At 45.6% G+C, this 25,056-nt stretch overlaps 1 protein-coding gene across 2 annotated transcripts in view; it reads left to right on the top strand.

The window, feature by feature from the left end:
- Nucleotides 1–25,056, top strand: part of EXOC4 (exocyst complex component 4) — a 1,827,849-nt gene that overhangs the window by 1,418,450 nt on the left and 384,343 nt on the right. For both annotated transcript variants that reach the window (XM_086918922.1, XM_086918920.1), the window contains exon 14: nt 17,171–17,349. In XM_086918922.1, the coding sequence (XP_086775048.1) occupies nt 17,171–17,349 (179 nt within the window). The remainder of the gene's footprint in view (nt 1–17,170; nt 17,350–25,056) is intronic.

Raw genomic sequence — 25,056 nt, 5'->3', positions numbered from 1 at the left:
GTGTTGCTGACCAGACCGAGAGTTGGTTGCTGTGTCAATGATGTGGCTACAAATGTACATGGCGCTAGTGAACATAAAGGTACCGTTGTGGGGCTTGTTTGCGTGTACTCCCGAGCTGCATCATTCGACGTGAACCCCTGCCAAGGCACAGTTGTGCTCAGTGAACGAAAAGCCCCCCCATCTCCTCTCCAATCCATTTAGCAGCCCTGCCCCTCCCTTTGTTGGCCTTGCTGTGCTTTCACTTCCGCTCTTTTCTTTTAAAGCTGCTGCCCTGAGGCAATGACACAGATGTCCCTCGGAGACAGAGGCGTGGTTTCATCTTGAGAGCCTCTCTCTCTACTACTCTCTCTACTACTCTCTCTCTACTACTCACTCTCTACTACTCTCTACTATTCACTATCTACTACTCTACTATTCACTCTCTACTACACTCTTCTCACTCTCTACTACTCTCTACTCTACTCTACTACTCACTCTCTACTACTCTCTCTCTTCTACTCACTCTCTACTACTCTCTTTCTACTGCTCTCTACTAACTCTCTACTACTCACTCTACTACGCACTCTCTAGTACTCACTCCTTACTACTCTCTACTTCTCACTCTCTACTACTCTCTCTACTACTCACTCTCTACTACTCTCTCCTACTCACTCTCTACTACTCTCTCTACTACTCTCTACTACTCACTCTACTACTCACTCTCTACTAATCTCTACTACTCACTCTACTTCTCACTCTCTACTACTCTCTCTCTACTTCTCACTCTTCTCTACTACTCTCTACTACTCACTCTCTACTGCTCTCTACTACACACTCTAGTACTCACTCTCTACTACTCACTCTCTACTACTCTCTACTACTCACTCTCCGCTACTCACTCTCTACTCTCTACCTCTCTCTACCCCTCTCTACTATTTACCTCTCTACCTCTCTCTGCCTCTACCTACCTCTACCTCCCTCTCTCTATGCGCACACATATGCACATATATATATATATATATATATATATATATATATATATATATATATTCATATGCATTTATGTATGTGTATACATACACACAAATATATAAAAATATATATATACACATCTGCATATCTATATAAATACAAATATAAATGCATGCATACATATATATATATATAAATACATAAATGCATACATATGCATGTTATGTACATGAAAGTTTGAAAAACACTAATAAAAGCAAAGCTAAAAAGCCACCTAATTACAAACCGAATTCTTTAACTTAAATGAGGGCGAGACCTATTGCATTTTCAATGCTTTTTTAGCTTGTTCTCGAAAGATAGAGAAGCTACTTTCCTTGCAGAGAGCCGAAAGAAAGTGATTCCTTAATTAGGAGAATGAACGCCTCTGCTCTGGTCTTTAGACCTCTTCAATGTGGAAACACTTTTTCTTAGCTTGTTCTCGAAACACAGAGAAGCTACTTTCCTTGCAGAGAGCAGAAAGAAAGTGATTCCAAGTAGGAGAATTACCGCCTCTGCTCTGGTCTTGCAAGTCTTGGGGATAAACAGAAAAGTAACAGTGCTAGGACATAATCAACATGCAGGGCCCTAGATCGTGCGTTTAGCTTGAATATGATGTGGTCCAGTGACATTGAAAGATCAGTGACAGAAACAGAGTCTTTTAAATACAATCCACCTCTGCACTGGAAGCCAGTGTAAACAAAAAACAAGCATTGGCAAAACCAATAGTCAACGTCTATGTTTGATCTGTTAGCTTTGTTGGAGTGGAGTAGCATTGTGTGGCATGAAGTGGTATTGTGTGGCGTGGAATGGCATTGTGAGGTGTGGAATGTATTGGCATTCCGCAAAGCTCTTCAACTCTTTGTCAGGGGTAGTAAGCGTCTCATTATTAAAAAATAAGTGGAGTGGCATTGTGTGGAGTGGAATGGCAATATGTGGAGTGGAATAGCCTTGAGTGGCATTGTGTGGAGTGGAATGGCATTTAATGGAGAGGCATTGTGTGATGTGGAGTGACATTGTGTGGCATGGAGTGGAGTGGCATGGAGTGGCGTTGAGTGGAGTGGCAGTGTCATGAGTGGAGTGGAATTGTGTGGAATGGAGTGGAATTGTGTGGAATGGAGTGGTATTGTGTGGAATGGAGTGGCATTGTGTGGTATGTTGTGGCATTGTGTGGACTGGAGAGGCATTCTGTGGATTGGAGTAGAGTGACATTGAGTGGAGTGGCATGGGATGGAGCGGCTTACAGTGGCATTGTGTAGAGTGGTGTGGCATTGTGCAGCATGGCACTGTATGGAATGGAGTAGCATTGAGTGGAGTGGCCTTGTGTGGCATGTAGTGGCTTTGTGTGGCGTAGACTGACGAGTGGTGTGGGATTTTATATCAGGTAACAGTGCCTTCAAGGGATTTTATTTAAAAATAGTCCAATTTTAATTTATCAAAATCCGATTATTAGTGCCCAGATTAGTGGCCTCAGATATATGAATTATAGAAATCAATTAAAGAGATCACAAATTAATGTATCAAAAAGAACAACAAAGGGTGTTTACATTTTTGTACAAATGTATGTAGTTAAATAACATGGAGTGGCATTTTGTGGATTGGTATTGTGTGGCTTGGAGTGGAATGGTATTGTGTAGTCAAGAGTGGCATTGCATGCAGTAGCATTGAGTGTAATGAAGTGGCATTGTGTGGAGTTGGGTGGCATTGATTGGAGTGGGTGGCATTGAGGGGAGTAGCATTGTATTGAGTGGCATTGTGTGAAGTAGGGTGCCATGGTTGCAATCGAGTGGCATTGTGCGGAATTGTTTGATGTGGTGTGGAGTCGTATTGTGTGCAGTGGCACTGTGTGGCAATGAATGGCATTGTGTGGTGTGGATTGGAGCGGCATTGTTTAATGTGGTGTGGAGTGGTATTGTGTGGAGTGGCACTGTGTGGCATGGAATGGCATTGTGTGGAGTGGATTGGAGCAGCATTGTGTGGCATGGGGTGAAGTGACATTGTGGGGATTCGAGTGGCAGTGCGAGGAGTCAAGTGGCATTCTGTGCCTTGGAGTGACATTAAGTGGAGTGTCAATGTTGGTGTTGATTGGAGTGAAGTGGCTTTGTGTGAATTAGAGTAAAGTCAAATTGTGTGGCATGTGTAGAGTGGTATTGTCTGGAGTGCCTATGTGTGGTGTGGAGTGGCATTATGCAGCTTAGAGTGGCACTGTTTGGTGTGGAGTGGGATTGAGTGGAGTGGCATTGTGTGGTGTGGCTTCATGTGTTGTGGAGTGGCATTGTGTGTTGTCGAGCAGAATGGCATTGTGTCGCATGGAGTTGAGTGGCATTGTGTGGTGTGGAGTGGCATTGTATGGTATGAAAAGTCTCCCAAGTTGTGACTGAATTGCCCTATAGCACTTCAAAGCCAGTTATAATACAAATACAGTATGTTACCAATTATCTTGTGCTATGATCTAAATAAACTTCTGATGCATTTGATCCGATATGGGAGCTTGTTAGTTTGTGAAACTCTTCTGCGAAAACTGGTTTGTTTACAAATAAATGCGTTTTAGACCGGGAGGGGCTAGTGGGTGAGGAAGCAACATATATTGTACCTTTGGGTATAACAGAGATGGTCCCAGCTCGTGGTAGTGTTGTGGAGCTACAAATGTCATTAGCCTTTTCCAAACAGGAGCAGCAGACGTAGTCAGTATTGACAGAGAATTGTATTAACAATCACCTTGTTGTAAGAAGAGGTGAACAGAACGGATTGTCAGAGGTTTAAACCAAAGAAATTCCAGAGTTGAAAATTCGGAAGCTCTATGACAATTCACTCAGATATTGGGGTGGGAGGAGAAGAAACAACATCGATAAGGGGTGGATGGTAGGGGCACAGAAGCACCACAGACACGGGGTTGGATAGGAAGAAGAAATATTACCTCACTCACCGCACAAGCAGCGGACGGATACTAATTAGGATTAATTCATCTGAGCCTGGTCCACACTTCACAGACAGAAAAGGAAGTGACACCTGGCATGTGCTGGCCAATTGTGGTGCCAGTTAATGGTAAGCAAGGCATGGGCTCCAAGCCCTTTATAGTAAGCAATACCCCCTGCAGCGACAGTACATGCCATGTCAACAGGCAAAACCTAGAAATGAGGCAATATTGGGGAAAAACAAAGGAGTTTAAAAAGCAAAGCAGCTACAGCATTCTGAACGATCAAAAGCTGTTCCACAAGATAGGAGGGAGCCACTAAGTAAAGATAGGTGCTATAGTCCAGGTGTGAAAAGATAAGCGCCCGGACCACTGCAGGAGGAAAAATATATAATTTTCTAGAGAGCTTGTATATAATAAATGCAGCTTCATGTAGCTCTTTGAATTTGAACTAAGAAAGGGTGGAGTCAAAAAGGCACCCAGATTCTTGACAGTATGCCAGGGGATGAAGGTGGGACCTAGATTGGAGGGCCACCACGTTGAGGACCAGTTAAAAAATGGGCCAGCTACAACTAGTACCTCCATCTTATGAGTTCAGCTTCAGGCAGTTGGAATTCATCTAACTAGCTACTTCAGATAAGCATTTATGAAAGTTTATGCTGAGGTATAAATATAGCCTCATCGAGATCAGATGTGGCACAAGTATTATCTACATATGAAATTAAGGATGGATCATAGTATTGATTAACTTTAATAAGAGGAGTAATATAGATGTTAAAGACAGTAGGGCTCAACGTGGAGCCCTAAGGAAGGCCACATGTGTAGCACATCTCAGTAAGAATGTCGGCATCACACAAGCACATATCAAATTGAGGCCTTGAAGCTCTTACACTTGTCCCTCAGTTTCCTCTGTCCCCATTGAGAACAACTTGGACATTAGGTTTGCATGATTATAAGTACTAAATATTAAAACCTCTTATTTTTTTCACATTTACTTTTGAGCTGCATGGTTAACGAATTATCAAATGTGCTGTGAGGCCGCATGAATGGCATAACGTGTTGTAGGTTGAGGACCGTAGGCTGCGCTAGCGCAGTCTCGTCCGGAGATTTAATGTTTCTTAGTATGGGGCTTGAACCCGCCCCTTTTCTCCATTGGCTGGCCTCGTAAATGCTGGCCAGCAATTAGAGGAGAGGGGCGTCACTCCCTTTAAGGCCCTTTTTTTTCGGATTTGGGGGCTTTTCTTTCCTCTTCTTTCTCTCCCTGGCGTCATTGGGAGAGAGCACGCCCCTCATCGCGCTGCCTGCACGCTCAAGTCAGCTCTCTGATTGGTGTTCCTTATTAACCAATCAGAGGGCTGACTGGCGCGTGCAGGCAGCGTGAGCAGACTCTGCCTCGCTTTTTTTGTTTTCGTCGCTTTGCCCTTCCTACCCGAGTCCATTTAGCCAACATTAATTTCTTCCAATACACCACGCCGGTGCGCGAGAAAAGCTCCTGCGTTACCATCCTTGTAACTCCCCGTTAGAATCAGTAAGCTGGCTATAAATATAATTTAAATGCAATGTCGCGGAGCAGTCCATAAAACATTTTTTTGACTTCATGGTAACGTTTTATACTGGCCTCTGTCGTGGGAAGATTGCTTTTGGCCTAATGCATAGAAATATCAGCATGGAAGCATTAAATAAGGGGGAGGTGTTTGAATTTTGGGGTCCGGGCTGTTTTACCGCCCCCAGCGGCGCATTTGGGGGCCGGGGTATTTCCTCAGTACGTCATGCGGACACCCACCAACCCACCTCCCCGAACGGCGCGGGAGCAGCTGGCAGCCTGCTGCAGCCCACACGCACTTGTCATTGCCGGGCCGCCCGCTGCACCTGCTGCCTCCACATCACCATGTAAGGGGAGGTCGTAGGCTTCACGTCAGCTCGCAGCCTTGCATTTATGTCTTTTTAATCACAGAGTGTGTCCGAATCATGTGTGTCCGTGTATGTAAAGGTGTGCTTCAGCACAGAGGCGCATCTGTCAGAGCTGCCCGTCATGTGGGCACTTTCAGAGTCTTCACGCTTGTTCTGTTATCCAAGGTCAAGCTTATCTTGCTATCCCGCTTATAAAATGTAGTAGTGAAAGTGTGCCCCCTTTTCAGAAATAGTTTTTAGGACGTACTTTGAGAAAGTGCCAGTCCTTTGACTGGATTTGCTTATTTTGCTGCAATTTGTGACGCGTCTTCACATTCCTGAAATTGTAAACAGCCCTAAAACACCCTTTTACCCTAATGACGTGTCCACTCAATCTTTCTAGACTCAGTGGGAACACATGCAACTTGTCAGAGCCTTTCAGTACTTTCCTCATTCTGGTCGATCACGCTTTGCTTCGCAGGCGATGCAGAACACTTGCTTCAACAGTCCTACAAACATGTTTCTAAAGATCAGTCAGCTCATCGCCTCCTCCCCTGATTTTTTCTTTTTTAGTCCTTACTGTGCTGCGATATATCATTCCCTTCAACATCTGTGCACATCTGTTCCCTCCACTGCATGATGTTGGCTTCCCACGCTTTCAATCCGTCACATCGCTCTGTTTTCTGATTATGGCTGTGCTCAGTGTCTGCACAACGTCCTTTACGCCAAACGCGTTCTCCACCTCTCTCAGATGGCACCCATACCTCTGCAAAAAGAATGAAGCAGCCACTGTAGGTGCACCCACAATCTGAAGCACCGGAAGAACCCCTACCCCACCAGGGTGCGAGAAGATCATGCTGGCCATGCTGCTGAGTCCCACCAGCCAGCTCCGTTCCCGCCGAGCCATGGGTACCCCCTGCCCACTCAACCACGGCACGCTCTGGGAAGTGCATGAGGTTGCAGTCCGAGTTTTCACCCGGCCCGAGCTGAGAGGAAGACCCAGTGACGCCAGAAGAAAGTCCTGGTTCTTTTGTTTCAAATCAGCAGGACTTTCTAGTTAACGACTCTTCACCTTTCCCTGTGCTTCCTACCCCCGGCCGGGTATAAGGCATTGCTCAGCTTCTCACCCCCCCCCCCCCCTAATTAATAAAGATTAAGCTTTTTTGAATTCAAAAAGGCCGGCGTCTTTTGTTTACAGCGCCTCTGGCCTGCCCTTGGGGGTATGGTAAACACACACTCTGAGGGGCAGCATCTCCAGGGCCTTATCTGAGCCATATAAGGGAGAAGCAAGTTTGAGGACACTGAGCGACCCTGTCGAGACTCGAACCTGGCTCTCCAGCTCAAAACTCGGCCGCTCTGGTCATTAAGCCACGACGGTAAATGCTTGAACGCTTCCTTGACAGAGTTTTTTTTTTAAAGTAAATTACACACATAACAACATAATGTCAGGAGAGGTGGAGACCGCCTGACACAAGACTCTTTTAAACCCCGGGTAAGTGATTTTACCTCACCTGGCATGACGTCACGCTGTAACTTCTCCAGTAGTGAGAAGTGAGCAGTGTGAGCATGCGCACATCTTCTTAACACGAGTGTGTATTGCTCAGCTCAGCCACAACTAAAAAACTGGGACATTTATTCAGTTTGAACTTTGAAAGAAAGTGTCGGGACACTTCGCAAAAAAATACAGGACCGTCCGGGGAAACCCGGGATGTCTGGTCACCCTATATTACACGTTCGACCACTCCAGCGGCACGAAGCATCGCCCACCCTGCCTGGCACACGGCACCAGAGCTCCTGCTGTCTCGGAACCTCCTGCCACCATGCACGCCCTGGCACTGGTGGGGCTGCTGGCACTCAGTACCACCGGCTGGGCTCTCCCAGCACTGGTAAGTCTTGCTGGGGGTGGGAGGAGGGGGGGGGAGTGGGGGGGGGGGGGGGGGGTTAGGGGGGGTGGGGGGGTTGGCTGTTCAAATGCTCTTCACATCCATCACTCATACATTTGGCTACTGCTTGGTGTTTTGATCTAGTTGGGGAAAAGATCATATTTGTATGAGGGCTTTGGACTGGTAATGCAGTGGGTATTTCTTATTGGTGTAATTCCTCATCTCAGTTGTCACTGGTCAATGGAACATGGTTCTGCCTTAGTTTGGATCACAGGTAAATGTGCGGGCTTCCACGGTTGCTATTCCTAGTACTACGTGGCATGGTGTTAATCTGTCCGGCATGAAGATGTATCATTCTTATTTGTTATTTATTGCTGCCAGGTATGCTGATGTTTAAATATAGCCCTAAACAGGTCTTGCCAGTGTTTAGAAGGTGCAGGCCAGAGGTTTCATGTGAAGGAATCAAAGGACACGCGTTGTATCGTTTACAAATGTAATATCTGTATGATAGTCAGGGCGGCCATTTTTTTTACTAGGCCCAATAATCGAGCTCTTCTGGTGTTTAGTCTTAAGCCGCTGCCTTTCAAGAGAGAATCGAAGGCAACGGCTGCTTATAGCAGAAGGGTGCGTGTGAGTGTGTGCCGCATATTGATGGAACACCATCCCCTGGGCCTGTGAGCTCACCAAGTGACTTCATTGACAAGCAAAAAACAAGTGTGGGAAAAACACGAATCCCTGGGGGTGCTGCAATAAGCCAGGGCCGGAGGTGATGAGCAGAGCGGTCCTCTCTCATCCCTTCCACCTTCAACGAAAGACAATTGTAAGTACGCCCTTGGATACATGAAACATGCCTAGAAAGTGCTTAGCTACGCTTTCAAACAAACGTTATGAAGCAAACACCAATTATAAATAAAGTAAATGTCTGAAATTCCAATTAAATAACTATATAAGTACATGTGTTGCTCCTCAAGAGGTAGGGAACTGTGTTTGGCAACCCTGGCATTAATAATAACTAGTAAGCAATGTGGTGGAACTAGTGTCTTGTTTCAGACAGAGAATACACGCATTTAACCTGTTAAAAAAAAGCAACTTGAAATTTTTAAGCACAAGTAGACACGTATCCACGCTATTTTAACCGTCTTCTATTTTTACACAAAACTATAACAAAATGTCAACTCCAATAAGGCGTACATTTGCTGCAGGATTACAGACCATGTTCTCGATGGTGTTCTTGTTAAACAGCTGCATGCTTATCTTATGGAAATTTTGGGAAACATATAGAAAACGCCATACTAAATCTGCTCAATCAATCAATCAATAACACTTGTATAGCGCGCTACTCACCCGGAAGGGTCTCAACGCGCTGGGGGAGAGGGGTCCGTTACTGCTCGAAAAGCCAGGTCTTGAGTTGCTTCCTGAAGGAGAGATGGTCCTGGGTTAGCCGAAGGTGGATGGGGAGGGAGTTCCATGTCTTGGCTGCCAGGTAGGAGAAGGATCTTCCTCCGGCCGTGGCTCTGCGGATGCCTGAAACGGCGGCGAGGGCGAGGCTGGTCGATCGTAGCTGGAGGGTGGGCGTGTAGAAGTCATCCAGTCTGTGTGTGTGTGTTGGGCTCTGTGTGTGTGTGTGTTGGGCTCTGTGTGTGTGTGTGTGTGTGTTGGGCTCTGTGTGTGTGTGTTGGGGTGTGTGTGTTGGGCTCTGTGTGTGTGTGTTGGGGTGTGTGTGTGGCTCTGTCTGTGTGTGGCTCTGTGTGTGGCTCTGTCTGTGTGTGTGTGTGGCTGTGTGTGTGTGTGTGTGTGGCTCTGTGTATGTGTATGTGGCTCTGTGTGTGTGTGTTGGGTGTGTGTGTGTGTGTGGCTCTGTCTGTGTGCGGCTCTGTGTGTGTGGCTGTGGCTCTGTGTGTGTGTGTATGTGGCTCTGTGTGTGTGTGTGGCTCTGTATGTGTGTGTGGCTCTCTGTGTGTGTGTGTGTGTGTGTGTGTGGCTCTGTGTGTGTGTGTATGTGGCTCTGTGTGGGTAGCTTTTTTTGTAGGTGGCTCTATGTGTGGAAGGCTCTTTCTGTGTGAGGGTGGCTCTGTGTGTGTGTAGGTGGCTCTGTGTGGGTGGCTCTGTATGTGTGTGGGTGGCTCCAAGTGAATGACTTTGTGGGTGGCTCTGTATGTGTGTGTGGGTGGCTTTGTGTGTGTGGCTCTGAGTGGGTGCAAATGCAATAGGTCTCGCATTTGCGAACGATTAAGCTATTGGCATTGTAAATTACAATGCCATTTATTTATATGTTTTAACCCTTTTGCTGCGGCGGCTATTCCGCCGCAGCGCTAACGGGGTGGGGCGGCCGCTCGGCGGCCGCATGCTGGTGACAGAACCGTTCCGTCACCAGCCGCGGTTGAGCTGTGCTGGTGACGGAGCGGTTCCGTCATGACCCGCCCCGCTCATTAGAACGGCCGCGCAGGCGCGAAATCAGCGCCGCGCAGGCGCGGCGGCCGGGCCATGACGGAACCGCTCCGTCATCAACACAGCCCAACCGTAGCTGATGACGGAGCGGTTCCGTCATCAGCAGGGGAGGGGTTAAAAACCAAAACATAAATAAAAATAATGTCATGAGCAATGCCAATAGCTCTAACTTTAACCCCTTCCATGCTGCCGTCGGCCATTGGCCGACGGCAACGCTACTTCGCTGGTGCTGCCGTCGGCCAATGGCCGACGTGGCCCCGCCCATTTTACGGAAGTGCCGCACTTCCGCAAAATCGGCCGCGCAGCTATGGTGTTAACAATGCTGAGACCATTACATTGTAAATGCTTGTTTGTTGTCACCAACATATAAAAACTGTGTTTAATTTGTACCTGTGGTTGCAACTGGGAGGGGGGGCATTATCACTCATTTTTTGTGGACCATGACTTATTTTTCATCAGACTTCTACTCAAAGTAAGGAAAAAATGGGAAAAGAAGAAGGATGTAGAAGTTAGAGTGAAAAATAACCTGAATAAGTGAGATAAGAGACGGGAAGTGTATTGTGGTGAAAGAAAGAAGTGGGATTAAGTAGAGGCAGTCCTAGAATTTGTCAACCCTGGCTTTCTTTAGCTCTGAGCTCTTAAGAAAACCTTGGGCCTACACTTATTTTACAAACGGAGCACTCTGTACCTTCTTATTCATTGCTTTCTCCTTGTTTTTTCCCCTGTGTTTTGAGTGTCTTCGCCTTGCTTTTCTCTCGTGTTATCCAAAAAAAGAAAGCAGTTAACAACTTTAGCACCTTGAGACCCTCCTGGGTGGTTTGCAGCGCTTTATAAATCCTTGATTGGTTGTATTGTTCTTAATCAATAACCAAAGACCAGCAGGCCAATGCCACTGGCTGAAAAGTGTCATGCGCCCTAGCAGGACACTCACTAGTCTGGATGCTGCTTCTCCACTGACAGCACACACTCCCTCTCCCTGAAAACCATTATTGTTAGAAATGCGGAGGCAGCAGAGTTTGGAAAGCGACCAACCACTCGCTTGTCTAAACGTTTAATTCCCTGCTGGAAGAACTCTTTGACGCATTAACACCCTCCCTCGGAGCCGCTCACCCTCACTCCCTGAGCGCGCGTGCAGCGTCCCCAGGGAGGGACCAGGTGAAGATATTGTGATAACCCCTTTCTGTAAGCTCGGCTCCCTCGACGCTTCCACCCGGCGAGCTGATTCGTATTCACAGTTTGCTTACAGGATAATTGGCGCTAATTTTCTTGGCTGTGAAAATGCGGCGCGTGAGCGCAGAACCGCTGCCAAGGGCACATCATCCCTGCTCAGTATTGATGTGGACACTTGGCTTTGTTCCAGCCGCATCCCGGGGCGGGGGCGCGGGGGGCGCGTACGATCTTGATTTTCATGCCTGCGCTTTATCAACGCATTTATGATTGGAGGGACAGAGTAAAGACAGAAGCTGGATGTGCCGGCCAGAAGAATAAATTGTTTGGAAGACTGAGCCTGGAAGATATTGGGATTAATGTTGGGTGGTGGTGGCTACCGTTTGGGTACTAGGAGGGAGGGGGGGAGAGATAACCTACTGACAGCGAAAAATGACGCGGCAGGAGGACAATCCACATCTTGACGGCTGGTTGACCTCGAAGTATTTCTGAAACGATTACTGGAAGTTGTGTTTTTGTGCCTCGAATGCCTGTGTAATTGCGCACTGCCTTAGCACTGCAAGTAACGAGTTACCTCACCCCACCTTAGAAGGATGAAAGGATGAGTACGGCATGGATGAGGATGAGGACCTGCATGTATGTGGGTCTGTACCTAAAAGGAGCTGTCTGGAAGAAGAAAGCCTTCGTGCTGTACATTTTCTCACCCCACCACTGCGTCATTGTAAATGTAAATGTGGCGTATTTGTATAGCGCGAACAGTGACCCGGAGGCATCCCGGCGCTTGTACTCCTACCACAAGGGAACCCCTCCTGGCTTTTCCTTGTGGGGTGTCCACTCCTGGGCATCCCATGGTGAAACCAGGCATCCCTTGTGCATCGGGGGCCTTTGTGGAGACTAAGCAAGCTATTGCCCAGAGTTGCAGCGTGGGACCCAAGCTTAGACTCGGCACTGAGGCGAGAATATCCGGTCAGTGGAATTTAAGCCCGAAACCCGCCGAGGCGGGAATCGAACCCTGGTCCCTGGCCAGCGTTCTGCATCAAGGTCTGCCGCTCTAAGCATTGAGCCACACTCCTCCACTGTGGACTGTCATTGCTTCCTACATGCTGCTCGCACTACACAAACTCCACAGATGCAGTGGCAACAGCGCCAGTCTCATGGCTGGGTCGTGCACATCTGCTCCTAAACTCCTGGTGAGGCCTGGGCCTCTGTCAAATGAGCCTGGTTTAGTCTAGAGCCCTGAAGTCACGCCTTGTAAATGTCTCCCCAGTCTTCCCTTTGATGGTGTGAAACCCACAGGTATTCAGGTTCAGAAGACTGAACCTACAAAAACCATGGCTGGCATTAACCAGTGCCACCCCTCTGTACATTCTGTTAGCATTCATTTGTATTTCTCAAGGTGGGTGCCACACCACTTGTACTATGACACGGCAAACAAAGGTACGTTCCTGTTGTATCACTGGCACGTCATCAGCCCCTTGTGGGGATTTTGTTCATTCAGAGGCTTGCATTGAAAATGTCACTGTGTATAGGCCGCCATCTTGTCCTTGTGACAAGAATGGGTTTCAGAAAACTCAGTCGGAAAGATGGGGGACTACTTTGGAAGCACTTCACTCTTACTTTGCTGTACACTTAATACCTACAAGTCGGTTTCCTTCCGGCTTCCAGAGTGGCTCTGCGGAAAGACAGCTCCACCGGTTTCAAGAGGGGTCTTGAAAATCTAGCCAAAGAGCTGAATTGAGGTACTCAGTTTCTTGAAAAGTAGGATGTGCATCCTACCTCAGGGAAGATTCAGAGTGGGTCAGCTTAATTTGCACCACGAAGAGCATTCCCATTCTAGATAGTCAAGGATATGCGCATGTTTCCTTACACTTGGTGATTGTGTAAACACTAACAAATTGCCAACATTAGCTTAGCTGCGAGGCATTACAGACCCAGCCAGGAAAATTCTCCATTGAAAAAACTCCCTGTTAGTCAGGGACATTGTTTTTTTGTATTACAGGTTCTAATATGCTTTGGGCATTTGCGTCTGAAATACTAAAAAAAATGCGGTGTTGGTTGCCATGACAGTGGTGACCTGTCAGTATGCATTTTCATGTTGGCAGAAGTACTTGCAGAAAAAGCGCCCCCGCTAAGCGTTGTAGGTCGGAGAATAAAGCACGCAGTTCGCCAGGGTAGAGATGGCCTCCAGCCCCATCAGATTGACGGCCTGCTCAGTAGTCTTAAAAAACTCTTAAGTGCTAAAAGAGATGCCTCCCTGAAATATGCTCAGTTAAAGAAATGTTTATCTCCACAGAGAATGACGTAGAATAGTATTTGAATAAACATTTCTGCTCTCTACGCATCTCTGAAGTCTGCTCCCTGGCGCTGCACTCAGTGGAGAAGCTGCCTCACATGTTTCGAACTTGCACCCCTCTGTCCATCATAACCATACTTCCCTTCCTCGATCTTCATGAACTCTCTGATGTTCACCAGGGTCGGTCATGAAATCCTACTAACAGTACTTGACATTCTAGCTCAGTAATGTTTGGGGTTTCCACCTGTCATTCCAGCAGCAGCTGCTCCATCTCCTATTGCTCAATGCCCCCGCTATCTTCTCTACCCATTCCAGTTTCAGCCCTCGGTCCAATCTGCTTCTCATTTGACATTATTCTCTTCAGTTGTCTTCCCATATTATTACTGGTGATGCACTCATCTGTTTTTTCCTTCTTTCTCTCCTAATCTCCAGTCTCAAACATCTGTCCAGGTGCATTAGGGCACTGGATGACTGACCGTTTGGTCATGCCTAACACCTTTTTGGCATCCTTTGCCTCAGATACTCCATCCACATTCATGTACACCTCTGCTGTCACTCTGACTCCTTAGCAGTTTGTTTCCACTATCTACCTGTATCTCTGCCGCAGCCTCCAGCTTCTAGGTGCTGCTGAGCATTCAAAAATCTCTCTTCCCCTTCCAAGCATCTAAAACCCTGATCAGTTCTCTAACGATCAGCAAGACTGAGTATTGTACCAGCCTCCTGGGTGTTAAACTTAAGTACGAAGTCTTTCTTCTGGGTAAAGGTATAAACATTGCCATGTAAACCTGTATTCATTCAGCCAGGCGTACCTCCACCACCCCATTCTTTCACAGGCTCCTCTCCTTTGAGACTCACATTCAGTCAGCCTGGAGGCTATTGCCTTTCATTGCTTTCCATGATGACCTCAAAAACCCATCCACTGAAGGTGTAATACCACAGCAACCCTTCACCCTTTTGTTTGTTTGCGAAAGCTGTAGTGTAAATTTTCTATGAACATATTGTCACTATCCAAGCGGTTGCTCATCATTTTTTCACTTGATATTTAACATTTACCCATCCAAACGGAAATTGTCATGAGGTAAAAAGTATTTTCTCCATAGTTCAAAACTGTTAGAAACTTTACCGTGACTAAATATAGAAAACTTGGCAAGCACAGCTGCTCGACATTGGTCCCTTTCGCATACACGACAAAATATGGACAAGTACCACCTATGCTAGAAATCACTGGTTACCATTCAAGTGCAAGGGTGAGTGAGGCTGGAGACAGTGTACCTGCATATCTACGGGGCCTGGCCCTGATTAGACGTGTGCGACATGCAGCTGCCAGTGCTGAATGACGCAAATACAACTGTCAAATAACTTCTTATGGATGATATCTTACTGATAAATTCATGATCACTGCAAGTACTATGAAGAACCAAAACACCTTTGGTCTACAATTGCTGAGTTTTCAACAGCAGTTACTTCTTTTTTTTTTTTCCAATAAATTTTTTATTGTTGCTCTGGGCGTATCATCTGAGAATATCGGAGGACACGGGCTGGCGTCAACATTCAGCCAGTATCCGTCAGTACCGCAACTTTTCTTTTGCCCATTAGGATTATTCACATATCAAAAACGACAGTACAGTTTTAACCAAAGCTGGTGACGAATGCCAATGTAATAAGAAAAAACATCCCCTAAAAAACAGCTCCTACTATACCCGCCCCCTTGTTGCTCTGGGCGTATCATCTGAGAATATCGGAGGGCACGGGCTGGCGCCAACATTCAGCCAGTATCCGTCAGTACCGCAACTTTTCTTTTGCCCATTAGGATTATTCACATATCAAAAACGACAGTACAGTTTTAACCAAAGCTGGTGACGAATGCCAATGTAATAAGAAAAAACATCCCCTAAAAAACAGCTCCTACTATGCCCCCCCCCACCCCAAAGTCCGTCTATCCTTTGCTGTTAAAGTTACATCCACCAGAGAAAAACAGGGTCCCACAGTAAGACATTTAACAGGCCCAATCTCCGTCTCCACCTTTGGGCGTATATCAAACATAACAAAGTTCTCCTTCAGGTCCCATGTGCGTTCACTCTAGTCCGTGGTATTGCCTCCACTTAGTCCATACTCTCCGGAACTTTTTGGGGCAGCCCCTGGCTTTATATGTCACTCTCTCGGCCGCCATATAGAGGTCAAGCCCCCTCCTCCATTCCTCTAAGCCTGGCGGTTCGGCCACTCCACAGCGCCGAGCAATGTCTCTCTTGGCCACCACCAATGCCAGCACTAGGAATATGATCAAAGGGCGGGCCAAGTCGACTTCGGTCGTCAACCCCAACAGAGCTAGTTTTGGGTCACGTGGTAGAGTAGTTCCCAGGACCTCATCCAATTCCCCGAATATGTCTTCCCAGTATTCCTGTATGATTGCACAGCCCCAAAGTATGTGGTAGAAGTTCCCCTCTGGTTGGTGGCATCTAAGGCATGCAGTGTCCAGGACCTTCCCCATTCTGTACAGTCGCACCCTGTCATAGTAAGCTCTATGCAACACCTTCAGCTGTATGAGACGGAGTCTGGACTTAATCGTCACCTCACGAGGGTGCATAAGCACCATCTCCCAGTCCAGGTCTTCCATCTCCCCCGTGTCTGCCTCCCATTTGTTTCTCAGGTCTTGTAGGGTTCCCAGTGTGTTGTTGGTTAGTGTTCTGTACGTGAGGGACACTGCTCCCCTCCCTATTTGCTCTTGCAATAACCTACCCTCTAAAGGGGCGTATTCTGGGATGTCTGCCAGAACAATGTTCTGCGCCCTCCAGGCGTGCCTTAGCCGTGTGTATCTGTAATACTGAGTGTTATGTAGGCCAAAGTCTCCCTGTAAGGCTTGGAATGTTTTCAGGTCTCCCCTAGACATCACGTCCCCTATGGTCGAAATGCCAATGTCATCCCACTGCCTAAAGCCTGTCAGTTTGTGAAGTTCACCCAACCACTTACAGTGCCATAGTGGCGTCTGTCGGGTGGGCCGTTTGTCCCATCCCAACAGCAGTTACTTCTTTGTACTATTTCCCCGTAAGTAGAGAAGAAACAACTGCCTACACTTGCCCTACGGTATTTCGAACAAGGGACCATTTGCTCCGTGCTGTGGGATCTACTGACCCAACTTCCCAGCGACACTTTTGCAAAGGACATTTTGGGTGTGTGTGAGGGGTCATGTCCCATTGTTATGCATCGAGCAAGAAAGATTTAGGAGAAACACAAACACGTGGAAAACACATCAATATGGATTCACTTAATAATATTTCTAAATTAAGGACAATAGTTTTCAGAGTATGACAGAATCTGACCATTGTTCTAGCTTGTTTCTCCTTGGCTGTCATTTAAACCAATCTGCACCCAGCTATCAGCAGAACTCCTTTTCTACCAACTCACCTCTGTACTCAAATTCCCTTTAACTACTTCCTCTTCTTGGCTACCTTATTAACCCATGCAGATGCTCAGATAGCATCTCTGTGACTACTGATGATGGGAATGTTCCAGCCATCAAGAATAAGCGCCAGAGTTGGTGCCTTCCCGCCTCTCGCAAAGTATAATGTATGTCTCTATTCTGTACCCTAGGGCCGCCTTTGCCAAAGAGTCGGAAGTGCTTATTGGGAACCTCGGAGACAAGCTGATCCCTCAGAATGAAATCTTGCATGACGTCAGTGACCTGAAGGCCTTGGCTAATCTGCAAGAAAGCCTCGAATGGCTGGCTGGAAGATTGAAAGCTACTTTTGGGAACCTACCCACAACCCAAAGTAAGTACAAATGATTGCACTCTCAGTCAGTAGACACTGACTTCACAGGTTCCTGAAAGTGTCTAGTTGTGGTTGCAAACATATTTGTAGTTCAGGATGCAGTATTGATGCTAAGGCCAGAATGATCAGACGTGACAGACACAGTGATGCTTTAATTCATTCTATGCAGCTCTCCTCATTGCATTGCTGATTTTTTCTGGGCCAGTACATTCCAATATTGGCCAACTCTTAATAGTTAATGACTTTCTGGAAACCAGAATATCTTTTAAAAAATTTGATTCCATGGCCTCTTTTACTACTGATTCATTATATCAGATAACAAATTTATTTGCTCGTGAGTATGTATGTATAACCGATATCTCTCTCCATCGTACTTTCCTGTTGATGAATGTGAGACTCTTTCAGAATGTTGTTTAACATTTGGGCCCTGAATAAATCCTAAGTAGCCCTGTTTTATTTTCTCAGGTTTGTGTGTTTTTAAAATATGCTAGTTATTTGAAAAACATATCAACTTTATTCTGTTGATCAGAGAGGCTGCATCCTTTAAGGGACTGCTCTCGGTGTATGGATTGGAAGGTGGTGAATAATGCTTTTTTAATCCATCCACCATGAAGGACATATGCAGTACGTTTTGGTAAATTTAATTCCTCAAACTGCTTTACAAGTTACTAATCCTCCTACATGTAACCCAATTGAGTTGGCTGCATCCACGATTACTAACTCATTGCAAACCTACTCACATAAGTTTTCTGAAAACTCATACTTGGCAATCAACCTAAACTCCTGACTAACACTCCCAAATTGATATAGCCGCTGGCTAGGGTTACTTTAAAGTATTTTTACGTCTTCATTCTCTTCTCGCAGAATCCTCATAGCTGCAATGTGGATGAAAGCGTGTTGCTTTTACTTGCATGACCTGCCTCCATCTTGGAAGTATTACAAAGTATAAGATTACCCTGAGCAGTTAGGTAGGCAGTACCTATCCATAGATTGAGCAGAGGCAGCTGTTTTGAAATAGTTAAGCACCTTGATTGTGAATATCGGCCAGGGTTTTTTTATGTGCTGTTCTATCTTCTAGTAACTTTGAAGGTAGCTGATAATATCTTATTGGTTTCTGCACCACCTTTTGTATAAAATGGAGAATAACTGAATGTATCAGAAGTAAACAGGTACTCTGGTGTAGTGAGTACCTGCACTTATATATTTCCATTTCAAACTCTGAGCTGGGAGGACTATCATTTTTGTTCTCAGAGGGTAAGCCTCTGTTCCCTGTGGAGAAACCCCTTGGCCTACAGCCCAGCGCAATTTGTGGCGCCCCCTTACCATGTTTAAAACCCACTGACTCCATCTTTGTAAATGAGTGTACGAGCACTAGTTTCCAGTATGGGAAACAAAGTGTAAACAGTTTCCAAACACACACAAACATGCCTATTTGTACGTGTTCACCACATTTTGTGTGCACTGCCAATGGAATGCCTACTGCTTAAGCCCTGCAGTTAACAATGTCTAAAGTCTGTTTTATTAGCAGATTATTCGCATTATTAGTGCCATCTGTGATTTGAAATGTCTATTGGTCCTGATTATTTCAGTTAGGATCTGGGATTTTCGGCCCGAAAATCAGCCTTTTGTGCTCAAAAGTTGTACGTATGTACACAGAACACCTTGCGAATCAGGCCCTTTGTTTATTAAGCTCAGCTTCTATGGCTTTGGCACAGCACTTTTTCCTGGAGTGTGACATACTATTACATTTGAACTGGCCCACTTGCATCATATCAGTTTTTGTAGAGTTGATTTGTGTCTATTGAGAAACCAGAGAGCTGGGCTTATTCAAATAGACTGAGAGTTGTAAATGGTAAAAATGCCCCATAAATGGCGCACGTCCGGTTGCAGGGCGCTCTCACAATTGTATGACACGACTGGGGTTCTCCCTTTTCGGAGCCTAAAAGAAGAATTCCGGTTGTCTGAATCGGACAGGATGCGTTACTGGCAGGTGAGGCACTGGGCGTTACAACCACAGGTGCGGGAGTTAGCGGACAGGAGGATGTCACCGTACGAGAAGTGGCTGATCACACGCACGTCCGACACTAAACACATCTCTGATCTTTACAAACTGCTGCAGCCGCCACCCTTTCACTTTCACAACCCAGGCAGGGAGCGGTGGAATCGAGAACTAGGCAGGACGCTGAGCCATAAGGAGTGGGAACAGATCTCGTATGGGGCTAGACATTCTGCATACCATATAGGGCTCACTGAGACGTTCCCCAAAGTATCAACTTATTGGTACTATACTCCGGAAAGATTACACGAGATGAATCATAATGTTGAAAACACCTGTTGGCGAGAATGTGGACAGATAGGCACCTTGACACATGTACTATGGGACTGCCCCCTGCTAGAATCCTACTGGAAAGAGGTGCTTGATGAGATTGACACGCACTTTGGTATAGAGCTCCCCCGCTTCCCAGCTTACACACTGTTAGGCCTCCCAAATGGGCTGATGTACCCCTTGAAGTCGCGTAGGGGAAGACAGATAGCAATAGCATTGGGCTCAGCGGTGCAAAACATTTTAATACACTGGCGCTCGACTGTCATCCCCTCTACCGTGGGTTGGCTTCATAGATTGTGGCATGTCCTGGGTATGGAAAAACTATCACTTATGGTGGCGGGGGAAGTGGAACAATTTGAGGAACTGTGGCAACCATTCCATGCTCTACTAACCACGGAATTCAGGGAGCTCACATGTCAAAGGTATCTCAGACTGCTGAGACTCACTCCGCCGATGGCACACATGGCCTGAGAACACACTATCTGAATATGGGTAGCACCGATGGGCAGCGTTGGGGGCATGATGTATAAGGAAGGACAGACGCTGGATGGGGGAGGTAGGGACTGGGGGGGCTAGGGTGGGCGTGGGCTTTGGGGGGTCGTTTTGTAAAATTTGAAAGAGTATAGAGAGACTGCACCATCTTTGTTTTGTATCATAATGGTATTTGCTGAATCTTCGCTGTAGGATCTGATGCACAGCGTACTCATCTGGATAACCTCCTGGGATACTGCACAATCACTCTTGCCTGTATGTTTGATTTTCTTTCTCTGTACTCATTTAATAAAATACTTTAAACATAAAATGCCCCATAAAATATCTAAAGCTTAGCTTTCTACTTAGTTAGCCATTTCAGTTGGAGATGCCCACGGTCTGGAGATTGCAAGCAACCCAGCACTTTGAGATGATACTAATCTAATCCCACCGTACTTGTTGACTACTAAACAGTTTTAGGCCACCATCATACAGTGCACTTGTGGAGGCATTTTGCACCAACATTTTCACAAGCTGACCTGTGCAAAGATATTTCCATCATGTATTGATTCCGCCTGCCATTGTGCTGCACTCAGCTGTAGACTAAGAACTATGCCACGAGCTACAAACGAGCACAGCCTTCCAACCATGTGCAGAACACACTGACAATTTTAGTCTGACCTGACACCAGCCAGGCATAATGATCTGTTTATGGACATATTGATTTTAGTAAAAGTGCACCTTGTAATTGTGTTACTGTCATGTGGATTTACATCCTCTGCCAGCTTTGTGCTGTCCATAAAAGCTAATGGATCGAAATACAGTGTCTGCTTATATGCTTGTCTTTGTCAGCATGGCATAAGGAAATTCATACAGTCCATATAATACCAAATTTTTATTAAAATGAATGCTAATATTTTTAAGAGCTACGTTGTGATAATCACCAACCTTTAACATATCCAAATATGAATGTAACTCTTCGTGAAACTAATGAATCTAAAATTAGATCAGAGCTCTTTCGTTTAAATTGTATATAAATCAAGAGATTTATCGTAATTTTAATACACGCAAGTGTGATACTCATTTCCATGTATAGCTTTGACTTGAATTGAGGCAGCCACATATTAATGATCTTTATGGGGTGGGCTTGATTCTACACATTGGCCTGAGTGTACCCAGTGGTGAGGCCTTTATTTCACGCATACATGGCTTCTGTCCTAGCTCCAATCACAGAATGAATCATTACTGTCTGTTCTACCAACATTCCATGCTTGCTTCTTAAAGTAAATTACAAGAAAGAACAAGAACCAGTTGCTCCCAAACATACCCCCCTCCCATCTTGGAATTCGGGGGTGAAGAAGGGACCAGATTATGTTATATCGTTAGCATAAAAAAAAATTTAATATATATTTAGGAGCAGGTTACTATTGGCGCACTTTACCTGTTCTAATTGCACCAATTAAATGCATTGTCCCCTATTGTTTAGTTGGAGCTGATTGTCTTTTTAGCAGTTCTCGAACTTGAAAATGTACAAAAATGCTGACCTAGGTGAAGTGTGTACATTCATTCATTTGAAGTAGTCACAACACTCATGGTGTTCGCTTGGCAAAACTCTCCACTGCTAGTTCCTGCCAGTGCTATCCGAGCTTGTCAGCGTCAGTCGGCTGGCGTCGCCCACTGAAGAGAAGGAGGCTCCACAACTCTCACATGGAAGAACATCAAGATTCTGTATGTAACCATCAAGAAGCATCCTGTGTTGAATCGTCACATTATCCCACGTGGAGCCCTCACTAAATCAAGCATTCATATCCATCTCACTGGTGGTGTTTTTGCTCCAAAGAAAGAGACCGTATTCCAACGGTAACTCTGTCTGCAGGGTCTAGACATCTGACTACGTGCTCCTGAAAGTTGGAACCCCTTTGTACAAGGTACAAAAAGAGTAATTTTTGCATACTTCCTTTTTTCGTTTTCTACTGCTCTTCATTGTTGTTGTTTTTTTTTTTAAAACCTTTATTGATACTTCAACCAGTTACAAATAAGGGCCTACAACCACCAGGGCCGGCCGCTAATCAGTGTCATCGTAGCAAGATAGTTAGTTAGGACCGAACTCAGTCTCTCGGAGAGCGAATGCAGTACTACTTCAATTAACACTGGTTGTTGAACATATAATGCGAATAACAGGATATTCAAGGTTCCAATTTATAATATAATATAGAAGGATCAGGTGCCATACAATATCACGAAAGCGCATAGAGGGCGGGCAAGATAGTAGAAGGTCCACAATTAACTCTATTTCACTTGAGACAGTGGTGCAAAAGCATACAATTCAGGATAAACAAAGAAAGAAACACTGTTCGCACCAGATAAGCACCCGCCCAGTAATAACAACATACCGCGAAAAGTATAGGCACAGATAAAAGTCGGCAGTTGACAGAAGAATAGACCCACTACGCTGACCCGAAAAAGGGAGAAATGAAAGAGAAAGCGAGAAAGGATAAGAAAGAGAAAAAAAGGCCATAGAAGCAAACAGAAAAACAAAACTGCATTCATCCTGTTGTGGAAGTTGCTCTTGGCGGCTGTGGGTTCGTCTGCGAGGGAGAGAATCAGCTGGATGTTCTTGGTGTGGGAGTCGATGTTGAGTCCGTGGCTTCTGATGATGGCTGCAAACGGGATCATGTAGATGTTAAAGAGGGTATGGTTCAGGGAGGATCGCTGAGGCACTCCGCAGCTGATCTCTGTGGGTTCTGTGTTGAACAGTGGAAGTCTGACTCTCTGTGTTCGGCTGATGAGGAATGAGCGGACTCATTCTAGGGCTTTGTCACCTATGCCGGCTATGTGAAGTCTATGTGGAGTCTTGCACAGATGGTGTCGAAGGCAGCTGAGAGGACCAGGAGGCAGCAGTTTTGCCTGAGTCGAGGAGAGTGCAGATGTCATCTGTAGTGGTGAAGAGAGCAGTTTTGGTGCTGTGGTTGCTTCTGAAGCCCGATTGAGAGAGGTCCAGGATGTGTTTTGTTTCAGTGAACTGTTAGAGTTGGGCTTTAACGGCTTTCTCGACGACTTGGGCAGGGAATAGGAGAAGAGAGACAGTCTATAGTTTTGTTGTGTCAGCAGATGGCTTCTTCAGCAGGGGCTTGATCTCTGCTTGCTTCCAGGCTTTCGGGAAGGTGGCGGACTCGATGGAGCAGTTGATGGTGTGGCAGAGTTCGGGTTCTGTTGAAGATGTGCTTAGGGTAGGGATCTAAGGGGAATCCGGAGTAGATGCTCTTCATGATATTGATAGTGCCATCAGAGGTGAGGGTGGTACAATTTTACAATGTCTGCTGGGGTCTGGAGCTATTAGTTGCGGGTGGGATGGATGAGTCTGTGGCTAAGATTAGCCATAGTACAAGACAACACACCTTCCCGCTTCCATGAACTAGGAATATTTCTGACACACTCACTAAATGGTTCCCAAAATGACATTTGCACCAGCTGAGCAGTGTAGCAATAGCATTGAGCACCCGCCAGTCAGTGCAAATGCTGACCCAGAACTGTTTGCTAAATTGCTAGACATTGAAGTAATTCTGTAGCCCTGCTCAATCCATGACCAGATATCACTCCTTTTATGTCATTGGTTGGACTAGCCCAGAATTCTCCACGAATGTAAATAGGCAGCAGTTGGACATCTCTTTGCGAAATAAAAGCACGCTTGAAAAACCCTTTATATGGAGTTTAGAACATAAATGTTTTGAACTGCATGGTGAATTTCAGCCCCTTCTAAACTTTAAAGCAACAACAGATACATTTTTGGTGGAGGCGGGCATATATTGTCGAAATGTACTTGCAGCTTAAAACACTGCTTATAAATTGGACAAACATGTTTTGTAATGCAGGCTAAAATCAGAACCTGTTTTTCTGTATGTAGCTATAATGTGCAGTAGCCAACAAAAGTAGATATGTTATTTTAGGCAGCACATACGACCTCAAGAGGTAAGATTTTAAAACTGGAAAATACATTTCAGACTGCGTACTAAAACCTCTTTGTAATCTCCACAGCAGCAAACTAAAAAGACAACCTCCCTTGCGGGGTGTCTAAAAGTTCATCACTACAAGGGATGGCATAAGACCATGATGAGGTAATGAGTGGATTAGTGCACCTTTTGTTCTCCCAGTTGTTCATTTCAGTTCAAATGGGGCGTTGGACATGCTGATCCATTGCACCCTTTCAGTTTCTGTACCCGCCATTGTCTTGGCAGAACATGCGCCATTGTTTTGTCATTTTGTGAGGTAATTTCCTAAGTCAGCATCTTTGGACAAATGAATATTTTTGCAATATTAGCTATGCCAAATAGACTTGTGTGAAATTCGCAGCAAGGCAAGGGGACAGAGTATTCGCGGGACATTTTGGTTAACCTTTTCAGAAAGCGTGCTGCTACAGATAAAAATTCAATCACCTTTCAGTGTGGCTGTGCCACAATTATCACTCATTTAAAAACAGTGAAGCTAATGGAGTGTTTTATCACGGCAGGCAGGGCCGACATTGTTCATTATTTAGTGTTTGCTAAGCTGATGGTACTTCCACGGCTCTGCCCTTATCTCCCCTTCTTCACAATTGGATTTTATATTACTGGGGCAGTCAGGTATGACAAGTCATTTTCTTTCCTCTTGTCTTTTGAAGGGAATACAAACTTCTACTTATTCGAACAATCAGAGTCGAGGATTAAAGCTGCTGGAAGTATCTGAATTAAAAAGGGTAGCCGTGCAAGTCATGTGTGAATGATTATATTTAAAAGTGAGTGCTCCTTCCTTTCCCTGTCACTCTTGCTTTTTTTCATATGTGTCTGTTCACTGACAACTTTGTTCCCCAGTGACCTTTATTATGTTTCTCTGCTCGTATCACATCTTAATCTTTAATTTATGTTTATCTCTTT

The sequence above is a fragment of the Lissotriton vulgaris genome, chromosome 1_1 (assembly GCF_964263255.1).
Source record: "Lissotriton vulgaris chromosome 1_1, aLisVul1.2, whole genome shotgun sequence".
Taxonomy (NCBI): domain Eukaryota; kingdom Metazoa; phylum Chordata; class Amphibia; order Caudata; family Salamandridae; genus Lissotriton; species Lissotriton vulgaris.
Note: the sequence above shows the minus strand (reverse complement) of the source record. Positions and strands in the feature narration are given on the sequence as shown.